Raw genomic sequence first — 22,181 nt, 5'->3', positions numbered from 1 at the left:
GAATCTTTTCGGAGGTACTTTCAGATGCGGACAGCTGGAGGCTGACAGCCCCTCAGCTGACTCAGAAGGAACAGGCGGCCTCACTGATCCAGAAAGCGCCTGCCTGGACGAGGCGAGGCGGTCAGAGGGTCTCTACCTGCCCGTGCTCTGGCACGACGCGCTCGGCAGACACCGAGGAACACGCCAGCACAGGGCCTCCGGGAACACCCCGCTGCCGTCACCGACAGGACGAGGCTCGGGCCACGGTTACAGTCGGGGCCGCGGTGGGCTGCTTCCAAGACCCACGCCCCCCGCCCCCGCCATGCACACCCGAGTGTAACCCTGCCCTCGTGTGGGGCTGGACCCCCCGACTGGCTTCCGACGAGCAGAGTACCGGAGAAAGCAAGGCGAGGCCACTGCCAAGACAAAATTACGAAACGCTGGCTTCTGTCTCGATGGCACTCTCTCGCCCTCTCCTTTGCCTGCTCTGATGAAGGCAGCTGCCATGTTGGGAGCTGCTACACGGAGAAGCCAGGGACCAAGGGAGCCTTGGCCGACAGTTAGTAGCTGGCTAGCCACCAGCAAGCAACTGGGGCCCCAGTCCAACAGCCCACGAGGATCCGCATCCTGCCGACAAGCACCGGGGTGGTCCTGGAAGCGGGGCTTTCGCCCGCGGAACCCTACGATGCCTGCAGCCTTTGGGGGACCAGGGCCAGAAGACCCGGCTAAGCCACCCCTGGATTCCTGACCCACAGAAACTGTGAGGTAATGAATGCGTGTTGCTTTAAACCCCTAAGTCTGGGGTTTAAACTAAGTCGGGGTTTAAACATATCGCTGATATGCAGCGATAACAATGCCACGACACCGGACGTGTCCCCCACAGGAAGGCCGCGGGAGCCATTTTTCTCAGGACCGGTAGCAGGAAGTGCAACACTCTCTCCGAAAACAGCATTTGTTTGTCTTACAGAAACAAAGAATCATTTATATGGGTACGTTTTCTTCTCTGCTTTGGCTACTAGGAAGCTCAGAACCAAACCTGCAACTGCTTCTAGCCGCTGTGTCGGACCCCATGGAACACGTTCTCCTCATCTTCTTCACTGGCTTTTAGTTTCTCTCCGTGCTGATCTCTTTATCAATATACATTTAAAACCCTCTGTACCTTGTCAGCAATTTGGTGATATTAAGGAATAAAGTATGTTTTTTAAATAGTCCTTATCTTTTTTTTCAGTTTACTTATTTATTTTGAGAGATAGACAGTAAGGCACAGGCAGAGAGGGAAAGAGAGAATCCCAAGCAGGATCCACGCCCAGCATGGAGCCTGACGCGGCACTCGACCTCACGACCTTGAGATCATGATCTGAGCCGAAATCGAGAGTCAGACGCTTAACGGACTAAGCCACTCTGGCACCCCAGTCCTTATCTTTTAGAAATATGTATGGAGACTTTTATGGATAAAATATGGTGTCTGACCTGAGCCTAGGTGGCTCAGTCGGTTAAGCGTCCAACCCTTGGTTTCGCCTCAGTTCACGATCTCATGGTTTGTGGAGTTTGAGCCCTGCCTCGGGCTCTGGGCTGACGGTGCAGAGCCTGCTTGGGATTCTCGGTCGCCCTCTGCCGCACTCGCTCTCAAAAATAAATAAGTAAACTTAAAATATATACACAGACCTGGGATTTACTCAGAATAATCCAGGGCAGAGGAGCAGATGGCAACAAAAACTGGCCATTAGGGCATGGGGCTTTTGGCGGGGGGGGAGGGAGTGCGGCAGGTAATGAAACTGTTCTGGGATTAGCCCACTGCACAACCTGGGACTCCGCTAAAACCCACCAAATTCTACACTTGAAAATGGTGAATTATATCTGTTTTCTTCTTTTTAAATGGGCCATTAGTTGGAAATCGTTGAACACGGGTGAGAGATACATAGAGATTAATCATGCAGGGAGCTCTACTTTTGGTTTTTATTTGCAATTTCCCTTAACGTTTAAAATCCTGCCGTACTGTACGGACTGCGGGTGACTCCCTTCAGTGAGGAGGAGGGCGCGGTGACCGGAGAGGCCACGGGCAGTGGCTTCTGAAGTACTGTGAGTGTCCCACTGCTTGCGGCGAGGGGGCGGGGGGCACAGGCGTCCTCATCCAGGTGCACACTCAGGATCTGCACCCTTTTGGGGCACACATGTTACACTGCAATAAAAAAGCACAGGGCGACCCCACGGGAATGACATGAACAGCCTCGTACCCCTCGTGAGACGGGGTACATGGCCACACCTATCAGCCTGCTCTAGACCAGGACTATCGCATCAAAGGGTTGATAACGATGGCTTTGAACCCACGCTTTCTTTCCGGACTCCAACGAGATGGCCAAGAAGAGGCGGTCTTACAGGTGGCCAGGCCTTCACAGCCTAAAGGCCACACTTTGCTGAAGAACTTCTTATAAACACCCTTAACGCTTCGTCGTCTCCAAATCCCCCAGCCCGGCCGTAAGCGACAGCATACCTGCGTGGAGTCCGTGACAGAGGCCAGCTGCAGGTACTCGGAGTTTCCCCAACCGAAGAGGCCACCCTCAGCAGACACGGCCAGGCAGCAGTCACCATAGGTGGCAAGCTGGACGACGTGCACCCCGGCCAGGTCTCCGCCCAGCTTGGTGGGTACGCTGGTGATATTGTAGTGACCCAGACCTAATAACAGTGGGGAAGCGTTATTCTCGATTACCGACTCTTGGGACACTTTCGCAGACTTACTGTGCGCCAAGCACAGTTTTGAACGCTTAACAAACATCAGCTCGGAAATGAGAATCTGCCTCTGCACTGTCTGCAACTTCCTTCCCCGGGCTCACTCAGTGCAGGATAAACACGTAACAGTCATTGTTTACTCGTAAAACCCTTGAGACGGAGTCTGATTCACGCGAGAAACCCCTATGAGACAGAATACCACTACAGTGAGACCAGAAGACCCTATGACAACACACACAAAGAATACTCAACCAGCAATCTCTAATGTACTGCTGGATTAGTGAGAAGATAAAGGACGTCTCCGAGAGGGTATCCCACCTCAACCCCCCAACAGCGCCCCCCAAAATAACAGCAAACCGAAACTGGCAAACTGGCATGGCAGAGGAAAAGACAGGGCTGGCCAGAGGATATCAGGACGCATATCACTGCCAGCACTGTGATGGCGTTAAGCCCTGGGCAGACCAAGGCAAAATGCACAGCACAGACTCCCGCTTTAAACCAGGCTTCTGTAAATAAACATTTTTTAAAAACAAAACAAAAACAAAAACACAGGGGTGCCTGGGTAGTTCAGTCCGCTGAGCGTCCGACTTCGGCTCAGGTCATGATCTCACGGTTTGTGGGTTCCAGCCCTGCTCTGGGCTCTGCAGTGACAGCTTTGAGCCTGGAGCCTGCTTCGGATTCTGTGTCTCCCTCTCTCTCTCTCTGCCCTTCACCCACTTGTCCCCCCCTCCTCTCTCTCTCAAAAATAAACATTTTTTAAAATAAAAATAAGCCAGGCTTCCGCAAAGGGACCCAGAGCAGCATCAGAATAGCAGCACCCTTTAGCAACAGGTAAAAGCAAATCCGAATCCTCCCTGGAGGAAAGCATCTCCAGTTAAGGCCCTGAGAATTTCCACCAATTCAATTCAATGAAATATGAGCCCACAGTCAAAACTTACTAAACACATAAGGAAGGATGCCCCTATGAGTCAGAGAGTAAACTGAACCAACAAACTACCAATTGATGGCCTCCGGGTTTCAGACCCTGGGATTATGATATACAAAATAAAAATAACTCTGTGTGCAATGTTTACGCAAATAAAAGCAGGAATACGAGGCTATCGAAAATGGCCAGGTACATCTGAAAAGGAAGCAATAAGAAATGAAAAAAAAGACAGTTAAAATTCAAAATCCAAACGGATGGACAAAAAGGCAAGCCACCATCTGGAAGAAAACACATACAACACTAGAACTGCAAAGCATACAGATGAGGGTAAAGAATTCCTAAAAATCAATAAGCAAAAGACACATAAGTCAACAAATGAGCAAAGAACACCATGTACATTTCAGAGAAGAGAAAGTAAGACTGGCTTATAAACGTGTAAAAACGGTGGTCACTCTCAAGCAGTTTTTCGGGAAACGAAATTAAAACCTCAATGAAATGTTATGTCACACCCACAAGACAGGGAAAAACTTCAAAGTGGACGATACCAAGCCCTGACGAGGCAGTGAAACACCACCCCGTGGCCGGGGGTGACTTATTACAACTATTTTGGAAAACAACCGTTTGAAAACAGCTCTAACCCACGGCCACTCAAGGCATCTTCACGAGAGCGATGAGAGCTGTGGAACACGTGACCAAGGAGACAGACAGACGGCCCCGGAAGCACTGCTTGACATGTAACAAAAAGTTGTAAACCATCCAAACATCCATCAACACGAAACTGAATAAATGGAGGTATATTCCGTGGTAGGATGTCATCCAGCTATAAAAATGGACTGCATTCAGCAAAGAAGCAGAATACAAAATCAACACAAAGAAATCAACTGCCTTTCTCTACACTAACAATGAGCAATCCAAAAAACAAAATTAAGGGGCGCCTGGGTGGGTCAGTTGGTTACGCCTCTGACTCTTGATTTCGGCTCAGGTCATGATCCTGGGGTCACAGGATTGAGCCGCACAAGTCAGCACCTGGGATTCTCTCTCTCCTCTCTCTGCCCCTCTCCCACTTGTGCACGTGCACACATGTGCATTCTCGTTCTCTCTCTCAAATATTTTTTAAAAAAAGAAAAAATAATTAAAGAGGACAATTCTATTTACAGTAGCATCCAGAAGAATAAATACTCAGGAATTAACTCAACCAGCGATGTCAAAGACGTGTACAAGGAAAACTATGAAATACTGCTGACAGAAATTAAAGAAGGCATAAATATGTGAAAAGACATCTTATGGGGGCGCCTGGGTGGCTCAGTCGGTTAAGTGGCCGAATTCAGCTCAGGTCATGATCTCGCAGTCCGTGAGTTCGAGCCCCACGTCGGGCTCTGTGCTGACAGCTCAGAGCCTGGAGCCTGTTTCAGATTCTGTGTCTCCCTCTCTCTGATCCTCCCCCGTTCATACTCTGTCTCTGTCTCAAAAATAAATAAACGTTAAAAAAAAAAAAAGACATCTTATGTTCATGGGCTAACAGATCTAATATTGTTAGGACATCATTACTATTCAAAGTGATCTATAGACTCAGTGCAATCTCTAACAAAATCCCAATAATGCTTTTTACAGAAATATTTATCCTATTATTCATACGAAATCTCAAAGGACCCTAAATAGCCAAGTGATCTTGGGACGACTCACACTTCCTGATGTCAAGGCTGCAACAGTCCAAACAGGGTGGCAGTGGCATAAAAGACAGACATATAAACCAACGGGATAGAACAGATAGCCCAGGAATAAGCCTTTGCATTTATGATCATGTGATTTTTGACAAGAGTCCCAAGACCAATGGGGAAAGGGTAGTCTTTTCAACAAATGGTGCTAGGAAAACCGGATATCCACGTGCACAGGAATGAAGTTGGGCGCCTACGTAACACCACGTACAAAAGTTAACTCCAAATGGATCAAAGACCTACACACAAGAGTGAAAACCATAAAGCTCTTAGCAGAAAAACAAAGAGCGAGAGCTTAACGACACCGGGTTTGACAACGACTTCTTGGAAATGACCCCAAAGGGATAGGCAACAAAAAACAGACAAACCAGACTCACTATCAACAGGGTAAGAAGGCAACCCACGGAATGGCAGAAAACATTTGCAAATCATATAACTGATAAGGGATCAATATCCAGAACATAGAGAGAACTCCTAAAACTCTACACCACCACCAACAAACAAACAAAGAAAACAAAACCCAAAACCCCAAACAACCCAATTAAAAACTGGGCAACAGGACTGGAACACACGTTTCTCCAAAGAAGACATCGAAATGGCTGATAAGCCCAGAAAATGATGATCAACATCACTGAACACTAAGGAAATGCAGATCAGAACCATGCGATATCAATTCACATCCATTAGGACAGCTTCCATCAAACAAAACAAAAATTAAAAGTGCCCACCTGGGGCGCGCGGCTGGCTCGGTCAGTGGAGCGTGTGACTCTTGATCTCGGGGTTGTGAGCTCGAGCCCCACGCTGGGTGTGGGGATTACTTAAAAATAAAAATCTTTCTTTTTTTCATTCTTTTTTTTTTTTAAGTTTAGCTTATTCATTTTGAGAGACAGTGAGCGAGCCAGGGAGGGACAGAAAGAGAGGGAGAGAGAGAGAATCCCATGCAGGCTCTATACTGCCAGCGCAGAGCCCGATGCAGGGCTCGAACCCATTAACCACGAGAGCATGACCTGAGCTGAGATCAAGAGTCGGACGCTTAACCGACTGAGCCACCCAGGCGCCCCTGAAATAGGGCTCAAAAGTCTACGTCTTTAACTGGGTAGTAGTCTCACACGTGTTGATTTTATTATCACGTTTTATAATTTACATTCATGTTGCCTATCGCTATTTTATTTTTTGTATTTTTTTTAAAGATTTTTAAGTAATCTCTACACCCGACAGGAGGCTCGAACTCACAACCCTGAAGCCAGAAGTCGTATGTTCCACCGAGCCAGCCAGACGCTCCACCTGTTGTTTTTTATTGAGATAAGGTTCACATGACACAAATTCACCACTTCCACTCTTCTGAAGTGTACAATTTAGTAGTTTTTAGTACATTCACGACGTTGTGCCACCGTCACCTTTAATGAATTTAAGGACATTTTCGTCACCCAGAAAGAAATCCCCTCCCCATTAAGCAGTCATTCCTCACTTGCCACCTCACCCTCAGCCCTGGAAGCCACTATACTTTCTGTCTCCATGGATTTGCCTCCTCTGGGCACTTCATATCAATGGAATCCCACAATATGTGAGCTTCTGTGTCTGCCTTCCTTCACTTAACAGCATGTTTTCAAGGTTCATCGACGTTGTAGCGTGCATTAGGGCTGCGTTCCTTTTTAGGGCTGAATGATATCCTGTTGTATGCATATACTGCATTTGGGGGCTTGGTTGGGTTAGCTTGACTTTGGTTTGGTCTGGTCTGGAAAAGGCCCAACGCAATTCGTCTCCAATCCTTCCCTGCACCGTCCCCAGGATTCCCTGTGCAGCTGAGCGGGTGAGCGGCGTGTGCGAATCCGGGTTTAGGGGGATCTGAAGTCCGAGTGTGCGACTCTGAGTGCGACTCTGTATAGCACAGGACTGGCAAGGGTATTTGCGTAAATGACACCTGCTATGGGACGGACGTGAGGAGAGCAGGCGTTCGGGGTTGGGCCGTGGACAGAGATAAATGAGGCTGTGCTTACTTCTTCCACTGCTGGAATTTTTCCCTGGTGTGTTGGCTTTTTTTTTTTTTTAATTTGTTTATCTTTTGACCCCCCCCCCTTTAAATAAAATGAATGTGTGCCGTTTATCCATTCAACAGCTGATGGACATTTGGGCTGTTTCTACTTTTTGGCTGTCATAAGGAATGTTGCTGTGAACATTTGTGCACAAGTTTTTGTGTAGACAAATGTTTTCATTTCCCGTGGGTCCCCGGCTAGGGGTGGGACTGCTGGGTCAGATGGTAATTCTATGCTCAACTCTCTGAGCACCAGCCAAACTGTTTTCCACTGCAGCTGCGCCATTTGCCAATCCCCCCAACAATGTCTGAGGGTGCCAATTTCTCCTAAGCCTTGCCAACGCTTGTTATTTTCTGGGTTTTTTAAATAGTAACCATCCTAATAGATGTGAAGTGGTATCTCATTGTGATACCAATTTGCATTCCCCTAATGACTAATTAAGGAGGATCTGTTCCACATGTTTATTGGCCATTTGTAGATCTTTGGAGAAATGCCTTCACAAAACTTTTGCCACTTTTTTTTTTTATGTATGTATTTTTGGGAAAGAGCAGGGGGGAGGCAGAGAGACAGGAAGACAGAATCCCAAGCAGGCTCTTGCACTCAACACGGGGTCAAACCCACAAACCATGAGACCACAACCTGAGCCGAAATCAAGGGCCAGACGCTTAACCAACTGAGCCACCCAGGTACACTATCTTTTGCCATTTTTGAATTAGGTTGTTTTATCTTGCTATTGGGTTGTAAGAGCTCTTTATATATTCTGGTCCTAGACCCTTATCAAATATACAACTTACGAATATTCCTTCCCATTCCGTGGGTTATTTTTTCACTTTCTTGGTAGCATCCTTTGATGCATAAAACTTTTTCATTTTTGTAAGCCCAATTTACCTATTTTTCCTTTTTTGCTTATGCTTCAGGGGTCATATTTAAGAAATTGCTGCCTAATCTGAGGTCACAAAGATTATACCCACGTTTTCTTCTAAAAGTTTTACAGTGTTAGCTCTTAAGTGGACTTTGATCCATTTTGAGTTCAAGTTTATTTATTTATTATCTTGAGAGAGCACGCATGCGTGCACACATGAGTGGGGGAGGGGCGGAGAGAGAGGGAGAGAAAGGGAGAGGGAGAGAGAGGACCCCAAGCAAGTTCCACACTGTCAGCACAGAGCCCGATGCAGGGCTCGAATTCACGAACCACAAGATCATGACCTGAACCAAAGTCAGATGCTTAACCGACTGAGCCACCCAGGTGCCCCATTTTGAGTTCATTTTTATAGATGGTGTAAGGCAGAGGTTCAGGTTCATTCTTTGGCATGTATGTAACCAGTTGTCCCAGCACCGTTTGTGAAAGACTTTTCTTTCCCCCACTGAATGGTCGTAGCATTCTTGTCAAAAATAATGGACCACATAAAGAAACTACAGTACACAGGTACAATGGAATATTACTCAGCCAGAAAAAATAATGAAATCTTGCCATTTTCAACAACATGGATGGACTCTGACAGCATTATCCTAAGTGAAATAAGTCAAACAGAGAAAGACAAATACTGTATGGTCTCATATATATGTGGAATGAATGAATGAAAAAGAAAGAAATGGTGAAGGAAAGGCAGACAAACAAGCTCATAGATCCAAGTGAACAGACTGGTGGTTGCCAGAGGTGGGGGTGGGGTGTGAGCAAAGTGGGTAAAGGTAGAAACTTCCAGTTATAAAATAAGTAAGTCCTGGGGATGTAATGTACAGCATGACAACTACAGTTAATAATACTGTACTGCAGGGTGCCTGGGAGGTCTGACTCTTGATTTTGGCTCAGGTCATGATCCCAGAGTCATGGGATTGAGTCCCACATTGGGGCTCAGCATGGAACCTGCTTAAGATTCTCTCTCCCTCTGCCCCTCCCCCCACTCGTGCTCAAGTGCGCACACTCTCTCTCTCTCTCTCAAAAAATAAAAATAAAAAAGGGCACCTGGGTGGCTCAGTCGGTTGGGCATCTGACTTCAGCTCGGGTCATAATCTCACAGTCTGTTGGTTTGGGCCCCACGCTGGGCTCTGTGCTGACAGCTCGGAGCCTGGAGCCTGCTTCCAATTCTGTGTCTCCCTCTCTCTCTGCCCCTCCCCTGCTCACGCTCTGTCTCTCTCTCTGTCTCTCAAAAATAAATAAACATTAAAAAAAAAATTTAAATAAGACGAGCACATAAAATCACACCTATGGGATTATTATGATATAAGAGATGTACATGCGTGAACAATAACTGGAAGAAAACACAAAACAGTGAACAAAGGTGATTTGATGCAGTGGTAGGATGATGGAGGATTTACACAACACCGAAGTCTTAAATTTGAAAAACAAAGCACACACAAAAAAGAAATAACTCTTAAATCTGAAGGCCCTCCCTTGAGACAAATACCAAAACAAGAAAAGGATTAGATAAGCAGGGTTAATACCTCCCGCCCTTAATCACATTCTCCTCAAAACAGTTAAAACCGAGCTCCCTTTAGATGGCATTTGTGCAGCTGTTTGTTGAGCAGCAGCCGTAACCCTGTCCCCAACCCTTCATGGGTTGTTCGCCGTGGAAGCCGGGGGTGAGGGGAAGGAGACAGAAGAGTCTAAGGAAGGGGGGTTCTGGCCCACGAGAGCCCTACAGCCCACAGCCCCCGGGGCGCCACCCCGGGGTGGGGGTAGGTCACCCACCTGTTTGCCCGTCGGCACCCCAGCCACACGAGTACACCTCTCCTTTATCTGTTAGGAACAGGCTATGGTCCTGGCCACAGACGACCTACCGGACAAACAGAGAGGAGGCTGATGAGAAGAAATCCACGGAGGCGCAGGATCCCGGGGGACGGACCCACAGCTTGCCACGTGCCCTACAGCAGCGAGCGACACGGCCGGGTCCGGCAGGCTGCCCCGCTCGGCCTCCGCACCTTACTCATCCCCAGACCCTCCCCTCCGCCCCACCCCTGGGGAACCTCTCCCTTCTCCATAAGCCTTTCTTTCCCCCTTCCACTCCTCTGCCTCTCTCTTTGGCTCTAGCTCACCATCTGCCCTTCCGAGCCCTCAGGCTGCACCTCCTTCTGCCATGAAACCTTTCCTACCACCCAGCCCCGGTCTATCTGATAAACCTGCTCTCCCTCCCACTCCACCCCTGGCCGACTTAACAGACCTCCTGCGCTCAGAGCCCTTCGTGTACGCACCCGCTTATGTATCTAAGGATTTTTCATAAGTACTTACCACGTGCCAGGCACTGCACCAGGGATGGAAATAAAATGCTGGGCCAGATGCAGCCAGCCTGGGACACACACACAGCGCTGTGGGACACTGTGACACAGCTAGCCTCGCTTGTCTCTGCCCCCTAGAGGGTTACCCCCAAACCTTATTACACTCTGTACCCCCATAACCTAGTGTAAATCAACACTCTCCTGACCTACAGGAGGCAGCCAAGACTTTTTACTAGAATAATTCACCAATTCAGAAAACTGCCCTAACCGAGTTGCCGTCACCCCACCCAGCTTTCACCCCTGCAAAAGCACCCCCGGGGGCTGGCTGAGTGGCTCTCAGCACGTGTCCCTTACCTGAACCACCTGACCTTCGAAGTCCTGCAGTCTAGTGACTCTGTGACTTTCGCTGCAGCCAGAAGCAATTTGGGGAGAAACAAGAGATATGGTCACGGCAAGCACTGTGTGGTCCTGCCCCCTCTTGTCACCCCTGATGGCAGCCCCCCACAGGCACACAGTAACTATTAGGGAAATTCTCAAGGTCAAATATAAGGCAGGGGTAGGCCTAAGCATGAAAGTAAAACAAAACAAAACAACATCCCTTCGGTGATTTTAAGTAGGCTCCACACCCAATGTGGGCCTGGAACTCACGACCCTGCGATCAAGAGTCACACAGTCTACTGACTGAGCCAGCCAGGGGTCCCCACTTTGGCAATTTTAATACGATGTCAGAGATGAGACTGCTATTTAGACCCAACAGTATAATGTGAGGAAGGAGAGGGGAAATCTTTTAAAGACTAAAACAAACAAGGGGCTCCTGGGTGGCTCAGTTGGTTGAGCGTCTGACTTCGGCTCAGGTCATGATCTCACAGTTCGTGGGTCTGAGACCACGCTGGGCTTGCTGCCGTCAGCGGGGAGCCCACTTTAAATCCTCGGTTCCCCTCTCTCTCTCTGCCTCTACTCTGCTCATGCTCTCTAAAAAATAAGCAACATTTAAAAAAGTTTATGTGTTATATATATTATATGTATTATGTATTGTATATATTTTATATTATATATTTTATATATTACATACATATTTTATATATTGTATATATTATATATATACAAACACACAAATAATGGAACAGAGAGGAATTTTAATTAATTAATTTGGTAAAAAAAAAAAAAAACTAATTGGAGGGGCACCTGGGAGGCTCAGTCAGTTGAGCATCCGGCTCTTGATTTTGGCTCAGGTCATGATCTCACGGTTTGTGAGTTCAAGCCCCACATCAGGCTCTGCGCGGAGTGTAGAGGCTGCTTGGCTGCTTGGGATTGTCTCTCTCCCTCTACCCTTCTCCCCTACTTGTCACTCTCTCTCTCTCAAAATAAATAAATAAACTGGGGTGCCTGGGTGGCTCGGTTGAGCATCCAACTTCAGCTCAGGTCATGATCTCATGGTTCGTGGGTGTGAGCCCCGCGTGGGGCTCTGTGCTGACCACTCAGAGCCTGGAGACTGCTTTCGGATTCCGTGGCTCCCTTTCTCTCTGCCCCTCCCCCACTCATACTGTCTCTCTCTCTCTCTCTCTCTCTCTCTCTCTCTCTCTCTCTCTCTCTCTCAAAAATAAACATTGGGGGCGCCTGGGTGGCGCAGTCGGTTAAACGTCCGACTTCAACCAGGTCACGATCTCGCGGTCCGTGAGTTCGAGCCCCGCGTCAGGCTCTGGGCTGATGGCTCAGAGCCTGGAGCCTGTTTCCGATTCTGTGTCTCCCTCTCTCTCTGCCCCTCCCCCGTTCATGCTCTGTCTCTCTCTGTCCCAAAAATAAATAAAAAAACATTGAAAAAAAAAAATTAAAAAAAAAATATATACATCAAAACCTCAGGGCAGGGTTTCACAAATACGATGTTTTTAAAATGCAGACTATTGGGGCGCCTGGGTGGCGCAGTCGGTTGGGCGTCCGACTTCAACCAGGTCACGATCTCGCGGTCCGTGAGTTCGAGCCCCGCGTCAGGCTCTGGGCTGATGGCTCAGAGCCTGGAGCCTGTTTCCGATTCTGTGTCTCCCTCTCTCTCTGCCCCTCCCCCGTTCATGCTCTGTCTCTCTCTGTCCCAAAAATAAATAAACTTTGAAAAAAAAATAAATTAAAAAAAAAATAAATAAACATTGAAAAAAAATTTTAATAAATAAACTTAAAAAAAAAACCTAACTGGAAATAAGTTCTACACACCACAATCAACGCTAGTCCGCCCTCCCTTCCACCAAGCTAATGTACGGAGCTCAACCCACAACGGAACAATGGCACAGCTTTCCAGTGACTTCTCACTGCCCCTCTCAGGCATCAGGAAGCCAGCAGTTCCCTGCTCCATGGGTCCATCACTTAGTAACCACACGAGAAACGTTAAATGCTTAACGCAATTCGGGGAAGGGCAGTCCTTTGGGGAACTCACCTGTAAATTTCATCTTCGACCACGTTTCTTCCACACTGCCCGTAAGAATTGTTTCCCATGCTGAAGACTGAAGAATACCACCACTGATTAAAACCATTCTGCATGTTCACGGGATCCCTGCACGTCAGGACTGCAAGGCGGTCTCGGAAGTGGTCTTAGTCCAACCGCTCATCCTCACCGCCTCCTGACCTCCTTCTCTGACAACCCCAGCCTGGCAGGCACACCCACAGGCGTGCTGGGGTCTAGCCCCGCACCGACAGCCTGGGCCACCGTGACTGTTCCTTCTGCCTTCCCCTCCAGGCCCTCCTCCCACCTCTCGAGAACTCCACGTTTTGAGGCCAGCCCATCCTGGGGAAGGCCCCAACACCCCCACTCCCTGGACCTGTCACTAGGTTGCCCTCCACGTCAAAGCTACTCTTGAAAGAGTTCCTGAACGCCACCGTTGCCTTTTCCCGCAAAGCATGCTTAGCCAGAAAATGAAACTGGAAAAATCTAGTCCAGTTGGCCTTTCCGTAGACACCACCGGTCTTCTGGAGAAAGTCAGTGTTATCTGGACTCCGGAAGCCCACCAAATGAAACAAGTATTAGCAAACGGGCTTCTTTCAGTACAACAGAAAGAGCTGTCTCCACACACGCACGCGCACACACGCCCACACAGCCCAGCTCGGGGACTTCACGGCACAGCGAGCAGGAGGCCTTGCTGCGGTATGCGCGGTCACATTTCCAAATCCCTAAGGTTTTCGAAGAATCGCAGAGAGGAGAGAACACAAAAGAGCTAGCAGAGTCTGCCCAACGTGGTGACCCTGAGCCATCCTACCGATTCGCTGGGGAAGTGCCAACAGCCTCACTGATGAGGTGCGGTTCAAGCAAACGAGCCACTGTGGACCCAAGGGCAACCGCGCGGCTCCCCCACTCCCCCGGGGAACCCGGAGCAGGCCCGTTCACCTCCTTCGCGGTCGGTGAGGATGAGGGAATGGGCTCTGCCGCACGAGACCTGCAGCACCTGCGTGTCCTGGGGTCTGTCCAGAGGCAGCGGCACAGGCGAGGGCTCCAGCACATACTCGTATCCCCTGGCTGAAACGAGGACGGCCAGCGTCACAGCACGTCACACTGGCGGAGAGGCACAGCGCTTTGGACGTTAGAGATCACCCCCCACACCACACTGCCCCGCGGCCAGAGATCAGAGCGGCTACTCAAGGCACGCAGGCGAGGGGCAGAGCGAAGCCCAGAGGCCCAGTCCCCATTTCTGGACCCACGACACCCTCCAGGACGCATCGGGCGGCTGAAAATCAGAGTCTAATCAGCCTTCCCGCGTCAGCGAGCACCGTTTGCGCGCCAAGAAAGGAAAGCATTTTGCTCCTGTCATACCCACTACCAGTTCTCAGGAAGGAAAACAGCAGCATATACTGGACGATACCGCTTACGTTAAAGCTGCTTACGCTAGGAGGAGGCGGAAGGAGCGCGTAGAGGCATCCGCGTGCCTATACGCTAAATCCCTCTAGAAGGAGACGCTGGAAGCTGTGGGCAGGTTGTCTTCCCGGGGAAAACCCGCGTGGCTAGGAGGGCAGAGGCAGAGAGCAGCCTTTTCACCATACATTCTACCCACTGTTGGGATTCTAAAGGTACACGAATACGCTCTCTAGTCAAAAAAAAATTTTTTTTAGGGGCAGCTGGCGGGTTCAATCGGTAGTGCGTGCGACTTGATCTCAGGGATTGTGAGTTCGAGCCCCATGTTGGGTGTAGAGCTTTAGTTAATTAATTAGGAATTTCTCATCTAATTTTATTATTTATCATCTTTTTTTTTAGGAAAATGTGAATTTTAAATAAGCAAGTAAGGGAGAACGTTTTTTAGAAGTCACTCTACAGAAGAACCCTAATGTTCTTTACAATCCTGCAGGAGAAGCCAGAATGGCCTACGTGGGGAATTCCCCTTACAGGTTTTAAACAAAGAGCTTTTCACTTTAACATCTGTAATGTTGACTGAGGTTAAGGTCTGCGAGTACCAGTTCTCAACTTGTCACTAACAACTCCCGTGGTTTCTCCTATGGACCCCGTGTTTAAAAAGACTCTACCAAAAAAACGGCACTGTTACGGTCACAAGAGCACACTTGCTCATTTGTATTCATCAGTGACTGATAGAATATTCAGAGAGACCTTTCGATCAGCATGGAGTAACTGCTTTATCACTATGAGATGATGTCATTCGAGGCAAAATCAAAGAAACTGGGCAATGCTGTCAGCAGACGCAGCCTTATTAGCTGAAAATATGTGGTGCTTCCAAATACTAAAGAGTGACTCACATACCCCATTACTATCTGCATAGAGCCCGAAGGGCCTGGGAAGCAGTAATTACCTAACATTTAAAAGGAATCTGGCTCTAAAAAAGAGGGGAGGGAGGGAAGGAAGGAAGGATAGAGGGAAGGGTTGGAGGGTCAGTGGGTGGGTTCGGCTCTAAATGCAGCCATCAATTGACAGGAAATACAGAGGACAGAGGATCGTGTTAAATGGCACCACAGGGATACATTCAGCAAACTCCAGACTGGAGAATTCTATAGGGTAACCAATGTGATTTCTCTTCTTTTTGTTTTTATTTTTTAAAGATTTTATTTTTACATAGTCTCTGCTCAACCGACTGAGCCAGCCAGGCGCCCCTCGTTTCTTTGTTTCACAAATAAAGCTGGATGACTTCGTTGCCAAAGTCATTTCTTCGGCCAATAAGCTTCAAGGAAAAAAAGATTAAAATAGACTTAAAAGAAGTCTTATCAACGGGGGGCGCCTGGCTGGCTGAGTCGGGACAGCCTGTGACTCTTGGTGTCCCCTGAGTTCCAGCCCCACGCTGGTGTGGAGTCTACTGAAATAAATAAATCCGTACATACATGCGTACATTGGTCTTATCAACTGATTGCAATGCCGGGACCTTATCTGGATACTGATTCAAACAAATGTTTAAAAACTGAAATAAAAATCTACCGACATTGATGAAACAACTGACCGCTTGAACACTGACTGGATATTTGATAATATGAAGGGATTGTGTTGTTCGTTATTTTTATGCACTTGACGTTTTTTAAGGGTCTTTTATTTATTTATTTTTTAGATACATACTGAAATGTTTACTAATGAAATTAACAATGTTGGGATTTGCTTCAAAACAAATCAGGATTGAGTTGGAAACTGAAGCTGGCCACAGGACATGGCGTGCTTTACAGGACTCGGCCCATGTCTGTGCGTGCCTCTAGGTGCTCCCAGTAAAGGGCACAGCAAATGGAATGTGGCATCTCACAGCCGAGACTTCAGGACTGACTTATAAAAGACTCTCGATATAAAACTAAGTGGGAAAAGGCAGAAAACATACAGTGATCCAAATTGTGCAAAAAAAAGGCACATGACTAAGAGAACAAGGAAACAACAAAAAGGTTTATCCAGGCGGTAAAGGTACAGCCGGCCCCCCCTTAACCGTGTGGGATACATTCCAAGACCCCCAGTGGATGCCTGAAACCTCAGATAGGACCAAACCCCATATATACTGTTTTTTCCTGTACGTACGTATCCACGATAAAGGATAAGCTATAAACTAGACTCAAAAAGAGGAACATCCTTGCTTATCAGCAAATGCTCTTTAGCCTAAAGGTTCAGTGTTCTTCCCAATGAGGCTGATAATCTAGTCCAGATGGTCTCAAATAACATCCGTTTAAGACGCTATCTTTTCTGTTGTCCCAGTCTGGCTTATGTAATCATGTTCTGGAAAACAAAAGGGAGCTCTCTCAGACCAATCACGGCACAGGGAAGCCAAGGTGAGAACACTCACTAGCATCCTTGCGGCTCCTGTGAAATCCAAGCTGGGAATCTTTGTTGAGTCCCATGCCCCAGACTTTCGTAACATCCTTGGTTTTAGAGGACAGCAATGTGAATCCGTAGCCACAGGCAGCAGATGAAATCTGAAAAAGAGTTCCATGAAACACTGATTTGTGATAATCGAGTTTTCTCAGCATAAATGAAGGTTCTTTACCCAAAGAACACGTGCTATTAACGTAGCGAGTTAACATTTTTAAGGTTTCCTTTTTTTTTTTTTTTTTTTTTTTTTTTTTTTTTTTTTTTTTTTTTCAACGTTTATTTATTTTTGGGACAGAGAGAGACAGAGCATGAACGGGCGAGGGGCAGAGAGAGAGGGAGACACAGAATCGGAAACAGGCTCCAGGCTCTGAGCCATCAGCCCAGAGCCCGACGCGGGGCTCGAACTCACGGACCGCGAGATCGCGACCTGGCTGAAGTCGGACGCTTAACCGACTGCGCCACCCAGGCGCCCCAAGGTTTCCTTTTTAATTAATCTCTACACCCAACATGGGGCTCGAACTACAATCCCTGAAATCAAGGGTCCCATGTTCTACCAACTGAGCCAGCCAGGTACCCCAAGTATAGCGACTAACATTTGCCGAACATTTATTGTGTTGATATGTAGTATCTCACTTAATCTTCATAAACACCAGAGAACGAGTTATTATCATCAACCCCATTCACCACGACACGGTCTTACATGGTAGTAAAGTGAAAACTGCCTTTGTTTGAATCTCAGGTCTACCCCTTACCAGCTCTGTGACCTGAGACAGATCACCTCTCTGTAAAACAGAAATAGTAATAGTGTCTCTCGTACTGGGTTGTTGTGAGGACTAAATGAGTTAATAAAGCTGAAGCCTTATGATAAATAGTATGTGACTTCACCTAGAGCTCTACAATATCCTGGTAATTATTATTGTTGTAGTAATAACAGTACTCTGCAGATGGGAAAACTGAGGTTCCTAGAGATTAACTACAGGCTATTGCTTCCAGAGAGCATGCTCTTAACCCTTATGTGGCACTGTGACATTCTCAAACCAGTGCCTGAAGAAGAATTCGTATCACAGCTACGGTGAATTTATTTATTATTTTTTTTAAGATTTTTTTTTTTAATGTTTTAATTTATTTTTGAGACAGAGAGAGACAGAGCATGAGCAGGGGAGGGGCAGAGAGAGAGGGAGACACAGAATCTGAAACAGGCTCCAGGCTCCGAGCTGTCAGCACAGAGCCCGATGCGGGGCTCGAACTCACGGATCCCGAGATCGTGACCTGAGCCGAAGTCGGATGCTCAACTGACTGAGCCACCCAGGCACCCCAACATTTTTTTTTTTAAAGTCATCTCTATACCCAACAGAGGGCTCAAACTCACAACCCTGTGATCAAGAGTCGTGTGCTCCTCCGACTGAGCCAGCCAGGCGCCCCCAAAATATTTCTTTTAAATGTGGTTTGCTTTTGCCTTGTTTTGTTGTCACCCACATGTGATTTTCCCCTCCTGTTGCCTTGTGATATTTTCTCCCACAATTTTCGTATGGAACTTACACACATGCAGCCATGTTCAAAAAACCTCAGTTCTCTGGCCTTCTGGAGCCCCTACACTTCTGGAATGGCTCCAACTCCACAGAAATGACCCAGTGAGGAAGCAGGAGGCACAGAAAAGGAATAAATCCTAAGGTGATACCCGGCACACTACAACTATTCTCTTTGCTTGTGATCATCTGTTTATTCAACAGTCAACAAATATCTCCTAAGTACCTACTTTAATATTAAATCTACTAACAGGCGAAAGGACTTTGAATGATACCTACACACAGTCAGCATTACATAATTTTTGTGGTAACGTGCCATCGGGGGACTTCCAACTATGGCGGTATGAAGAGGTTAGCAAATCTCTCCCCCCCAGAAAAGTACAGAATTGGACAAAATTGTGAAACAACAACAACCAAAAACAAACAAACAAACAAAAAAACCTCAACCATTTCAGGGATGGAGAAATCAAAGGCAAATAGACTGAGAAATGTTTACTTGTGAAGCGCTGGGGTAGCTCAGCTGGTTAAGCATCCAACTAACTCTTGATTTCAGCTCAGGTCATGATCTTACGGTTTGTGAGTTCGAGCCCCTTGTCAGGTTGACAGTGTAGAGCCTGCTTGGCATTCTCTCCTTCCCTCTCTCTCTGCCCCTCCCCTGCGCTCTCTCCTCCTGAAAATAAATAAATAAACATTAAAAAAAGAGGAGGAAATGTTTATTTGTGAAAGACTGCTAGAACTTCAGGTAACAAGAGGAGTCTGCAGATTTCCCGTCTTGGGCTGTACCATCTACTCCAGCTCAGTGCACAAGTTTGAAAAGGCCAGGGTTGATCACCTTTGTGGCCAGGAAGGAAAGACTTACTTTAGGATGTAAGGTGAAAACTCATGCCTGGTAGTGAGGAAAACAAACCCACAACTCAGCCAGTCTGTGGTTGCGATCCTGACCGGGGCAAGGGGAGAGGAAGACCAGCCAGAAGGGTAATGGAACGATCCTAGAAATGAAGCTGTCACAGAAGGCTCTCCACGAGGGGACATGGGAGACCTGAGCACCCAGGGCCACGTAAAGCTGAGGCAGACATGAGAACAGCCTGATCGCTGAACGTGGTCTCCAAACCTATACTCAGGATCAAAGGTAGAAGGTAGAAACCTTAGAAGCCCAAAGCGTTTGAGCACAACCTCTGCCCAAGTCATCGGCTGACCGCAAAAGTACACGGATGGGGGTGACGCTCAAGAAGCCAGGCTAAAAAAAGGAGGGGGAGGGAGACAAATCAAAAACCTGAACAAAGACATCAGTGGCCATGCACCGCAGGGGAGATGGATTCTACAGATGAAGTACATACAAGTTACTTAAAAAACCAAAAAACAAACAAACAAAAAAAACCTCAAGGGAAAAATATCAGAATCCAAAGTCATTATAAAGTATCACCCAGAAGTCCAGGTTTTAACCAAAAAGTAAAAGAATTGCAAAGAAACAAAATGTAACTATTCAGAAGGGACAAAAGCAGCTGACAGAAACCAACACTAAGGGGACACATGCTGGATTTATCAAAGACTTCAATAAACCATTGTTCAAAGAATATTTTAAAACCGTGTTTAAAGAACGAAAGGAAAACATGATGACAATGACTTCACAGCTATGGAATCTGAATGTAAAAATAAAAACATTAACAAGTTAAATGGGGGAGGGGGGGGAGGGACACCTGGCTGACTCAATGGATACAGCATCTGACTCTTGATCCCAGTGTCATGAGTTCAAGCCCCACGGTGGATACGGAGCCTACTTTAAAAAGTTAAACGGAATTTCTAGGGTTGTAAAGTACAGTAACAAAGAGAAAGAATTCTCTAACAGGCTCAGCAGCTGATGTGAGATGGCAGAAGAACGAAGCAGTTCACTTGAAGAAATATCAAGTGAAATTATTCATTCCGAAGAACAGGGCGTAAAAAGAAGAAAAAAGAACAGTGACTCAGAGACCTGTGACCTAGGACACAACATCAAGTGTACCAACATCTATGTAATTAGAGTCCCAGGAGGGCAAGAGAGAAAGGGGAGGAGGAGGGAAAAAAAAAAAAAAAAAAAAAAAAAAAAAAAAAAAAAAAAACCTTTAAAAAATGGCAGAAAACTTACAAATTTTGTGAAAACATAAATCTGCAGATCAAAGCTACTCAATAAATCACAGTTAAACTGTTGACAGGCAAAGAGAAAAATCCTGAAGGCATCAAAAGAAAATGGACTCAGCAAGGACAAGGTAACAATAAGTTTAACAGCTAAGTTCTTATCAGAAACAAGGGAGACCAGAAACCAGAATGACATATTCAAAGTGCTGAAAAGATAAAAACTGTCCACCAAGAATGAATTCTGATAGCAGGAAAGGCCCAAACAAAGACTGAGCGAATTCAGTAAACCTGCCTTAACAAGTCCTGAAGGGGGGCCTTCAGGCTGAAATGAAATGACAGAGCACCCGTTAGCGGAATTATAAGGGTAACTATAAAGCACTGCATGAATAAATCTCTTCTCTTTTTGTCCCTTAAATGATTTAAAAGACAATTGCATAAAATAATAATGGTAAAATTGTATTACTGGGCTTAAAATGTATGAAGATGTAATGTGTATCACAATAACCACATAAAGGGGAGAGGAAGAAATGGAGCTTTGCTCGAACGAAGTTGCTCTAGTTTTTTCAGAATTAAGTCACTATTAACCTAAAGTAGACTATGATAAGTTAAGACAGATATTATAACCTCAAGAAAGACCTCCTCAAATGTACAGCAAAACACCCAACAAAGGGATTTAAAAGGTACACTAGAAAAATACCTATTTAACACAAAATACCTATTAACACAAAAGAAATACACACAAAAAATACCTATTTAACACAAAAGAAGGGAGCAAAGGACGAACAGAGAAACAAGACATAGCAAAATGGCACATGTGATCCAACCACCTCGGTAATTACATTAAAAGACATGGACTGAGTGACATCAGTGAAAATGGAAGGGCAACAAAGAACTGGCAAGCGTCAGAACCAATTTTTTCAGAACTCTGAAAATTACCCAAAGACTTTAAGCAATCTAGGGAATGTTTACTCAAGAAAAGCAGCTGCGTTTCAGTAAGAAACCGCAAGCTCTGCAGCATTTTAACTTGACCTATTCCCATCCACCTCTGCTCAGCTCTGCAGTGGCTCTGAAAACCAACAGCTCACAATTACAGCGCAAGCCAGCGGTCTTGCAGCCACTGGAGGGGTCAGAAAGGGACTGAAGCAACTTCAAAGCTCCACTCCCGGAGCATTCCCATCCATCTGTCTGGTGGATCCCCGGAAGACTCCATTCACAAGGCTCCATTGATTTGACCTGACCCAGATATCACTCGGTGCGAACAGCCTTTACCCCAGGGATATTTGTTGAAAACAATCAGCGGCTAACGACGAACACTGCAGCTGCCTGAGCAAATAATATTTTAGCCGAGAAGTTACCGACTAACTTGACCTGACATCAACTCCGCCAACAGCCGAACACACATCCCTTTTCAGGCACACGTGGAACATTCTCTAGGGTAGACGGTACGCTAGGCTACGAAACAAAGTCTCGATACATTTAAGAGGGCTGAAAGTAAAGAAGGTATATTCTGTAGCCACAACGAAATTAAACTGTAACTGATCACAACCCAGACTCCGGGGGTGACTTGCGAAGGACGCCAGTCGGGCACAAAACGGGCACGTTTCGGCCAATCGATAAATGCGAGCAGCGCCCTAACGCCTTCCCCGGCCGGGCCTGCAGCCCGCTCGAGGGTCCTCCTCCCTGACGTCGGAC

General features: G+C 46.8%; 1 protein-coding gene across 2 annotated transcripts in view; it reads right to left on the bottom strand.

Moving 5' to 3' along the window:
- The window catches only part of RCC1L (RCC1 like), a 33,927-nt gene that overhangs the window by 11,276 nt on the left and 470 nt on the right, over positions 1-22,181 (bottom strand). For both annotated transcript variants that reach the window (XM_086692614.1, XM_025923321.2), the window contains exons 2-7: positions 16,826-16,955; positions 13,963-14,091; positions 13,018-13,084; positions 10,947-10,998; positions 10,069-10,153; positions 2,471-2,652 (exon numbers count right to left, since the gene is read on the bottom strand). In XM_086692614.1, coding sequence (XP_086548740.1) covers positions 2,471-2,652; positions 10,069-10,153; positions 10,947-10,998; positions 13,018-13,084; positions 13,963-14,091; positions 16,826-16,955 — 645 coding nt within the window. The remainder of the gene's footprint in view (positions 1-2,470; positions 2,653-10,068; positions 10,154-10,946; positions 10,999-13,017; positions 13,085-13,962; positions 14,092-16,825; positions 16,956-22,181) is intronic.

This window comes from Puma concolor, chromosome E3, assembly GCF_028749965.1.
Source record: "Puma concolor isolate L17-30 chromosome E3, mPumCon1.1.hap2, whole genome shotgun sequence".
NCBI lineage: Eukaryota > Metazoa > Chordata > Mammalia > Carnivora > Felidae > Puma > Puma concolor.
The sequence above is the reverse complement of the archived record's forward strand: the minus strand, read 5'-3'. Positions and strand labels throughout refer to the sequence as shown.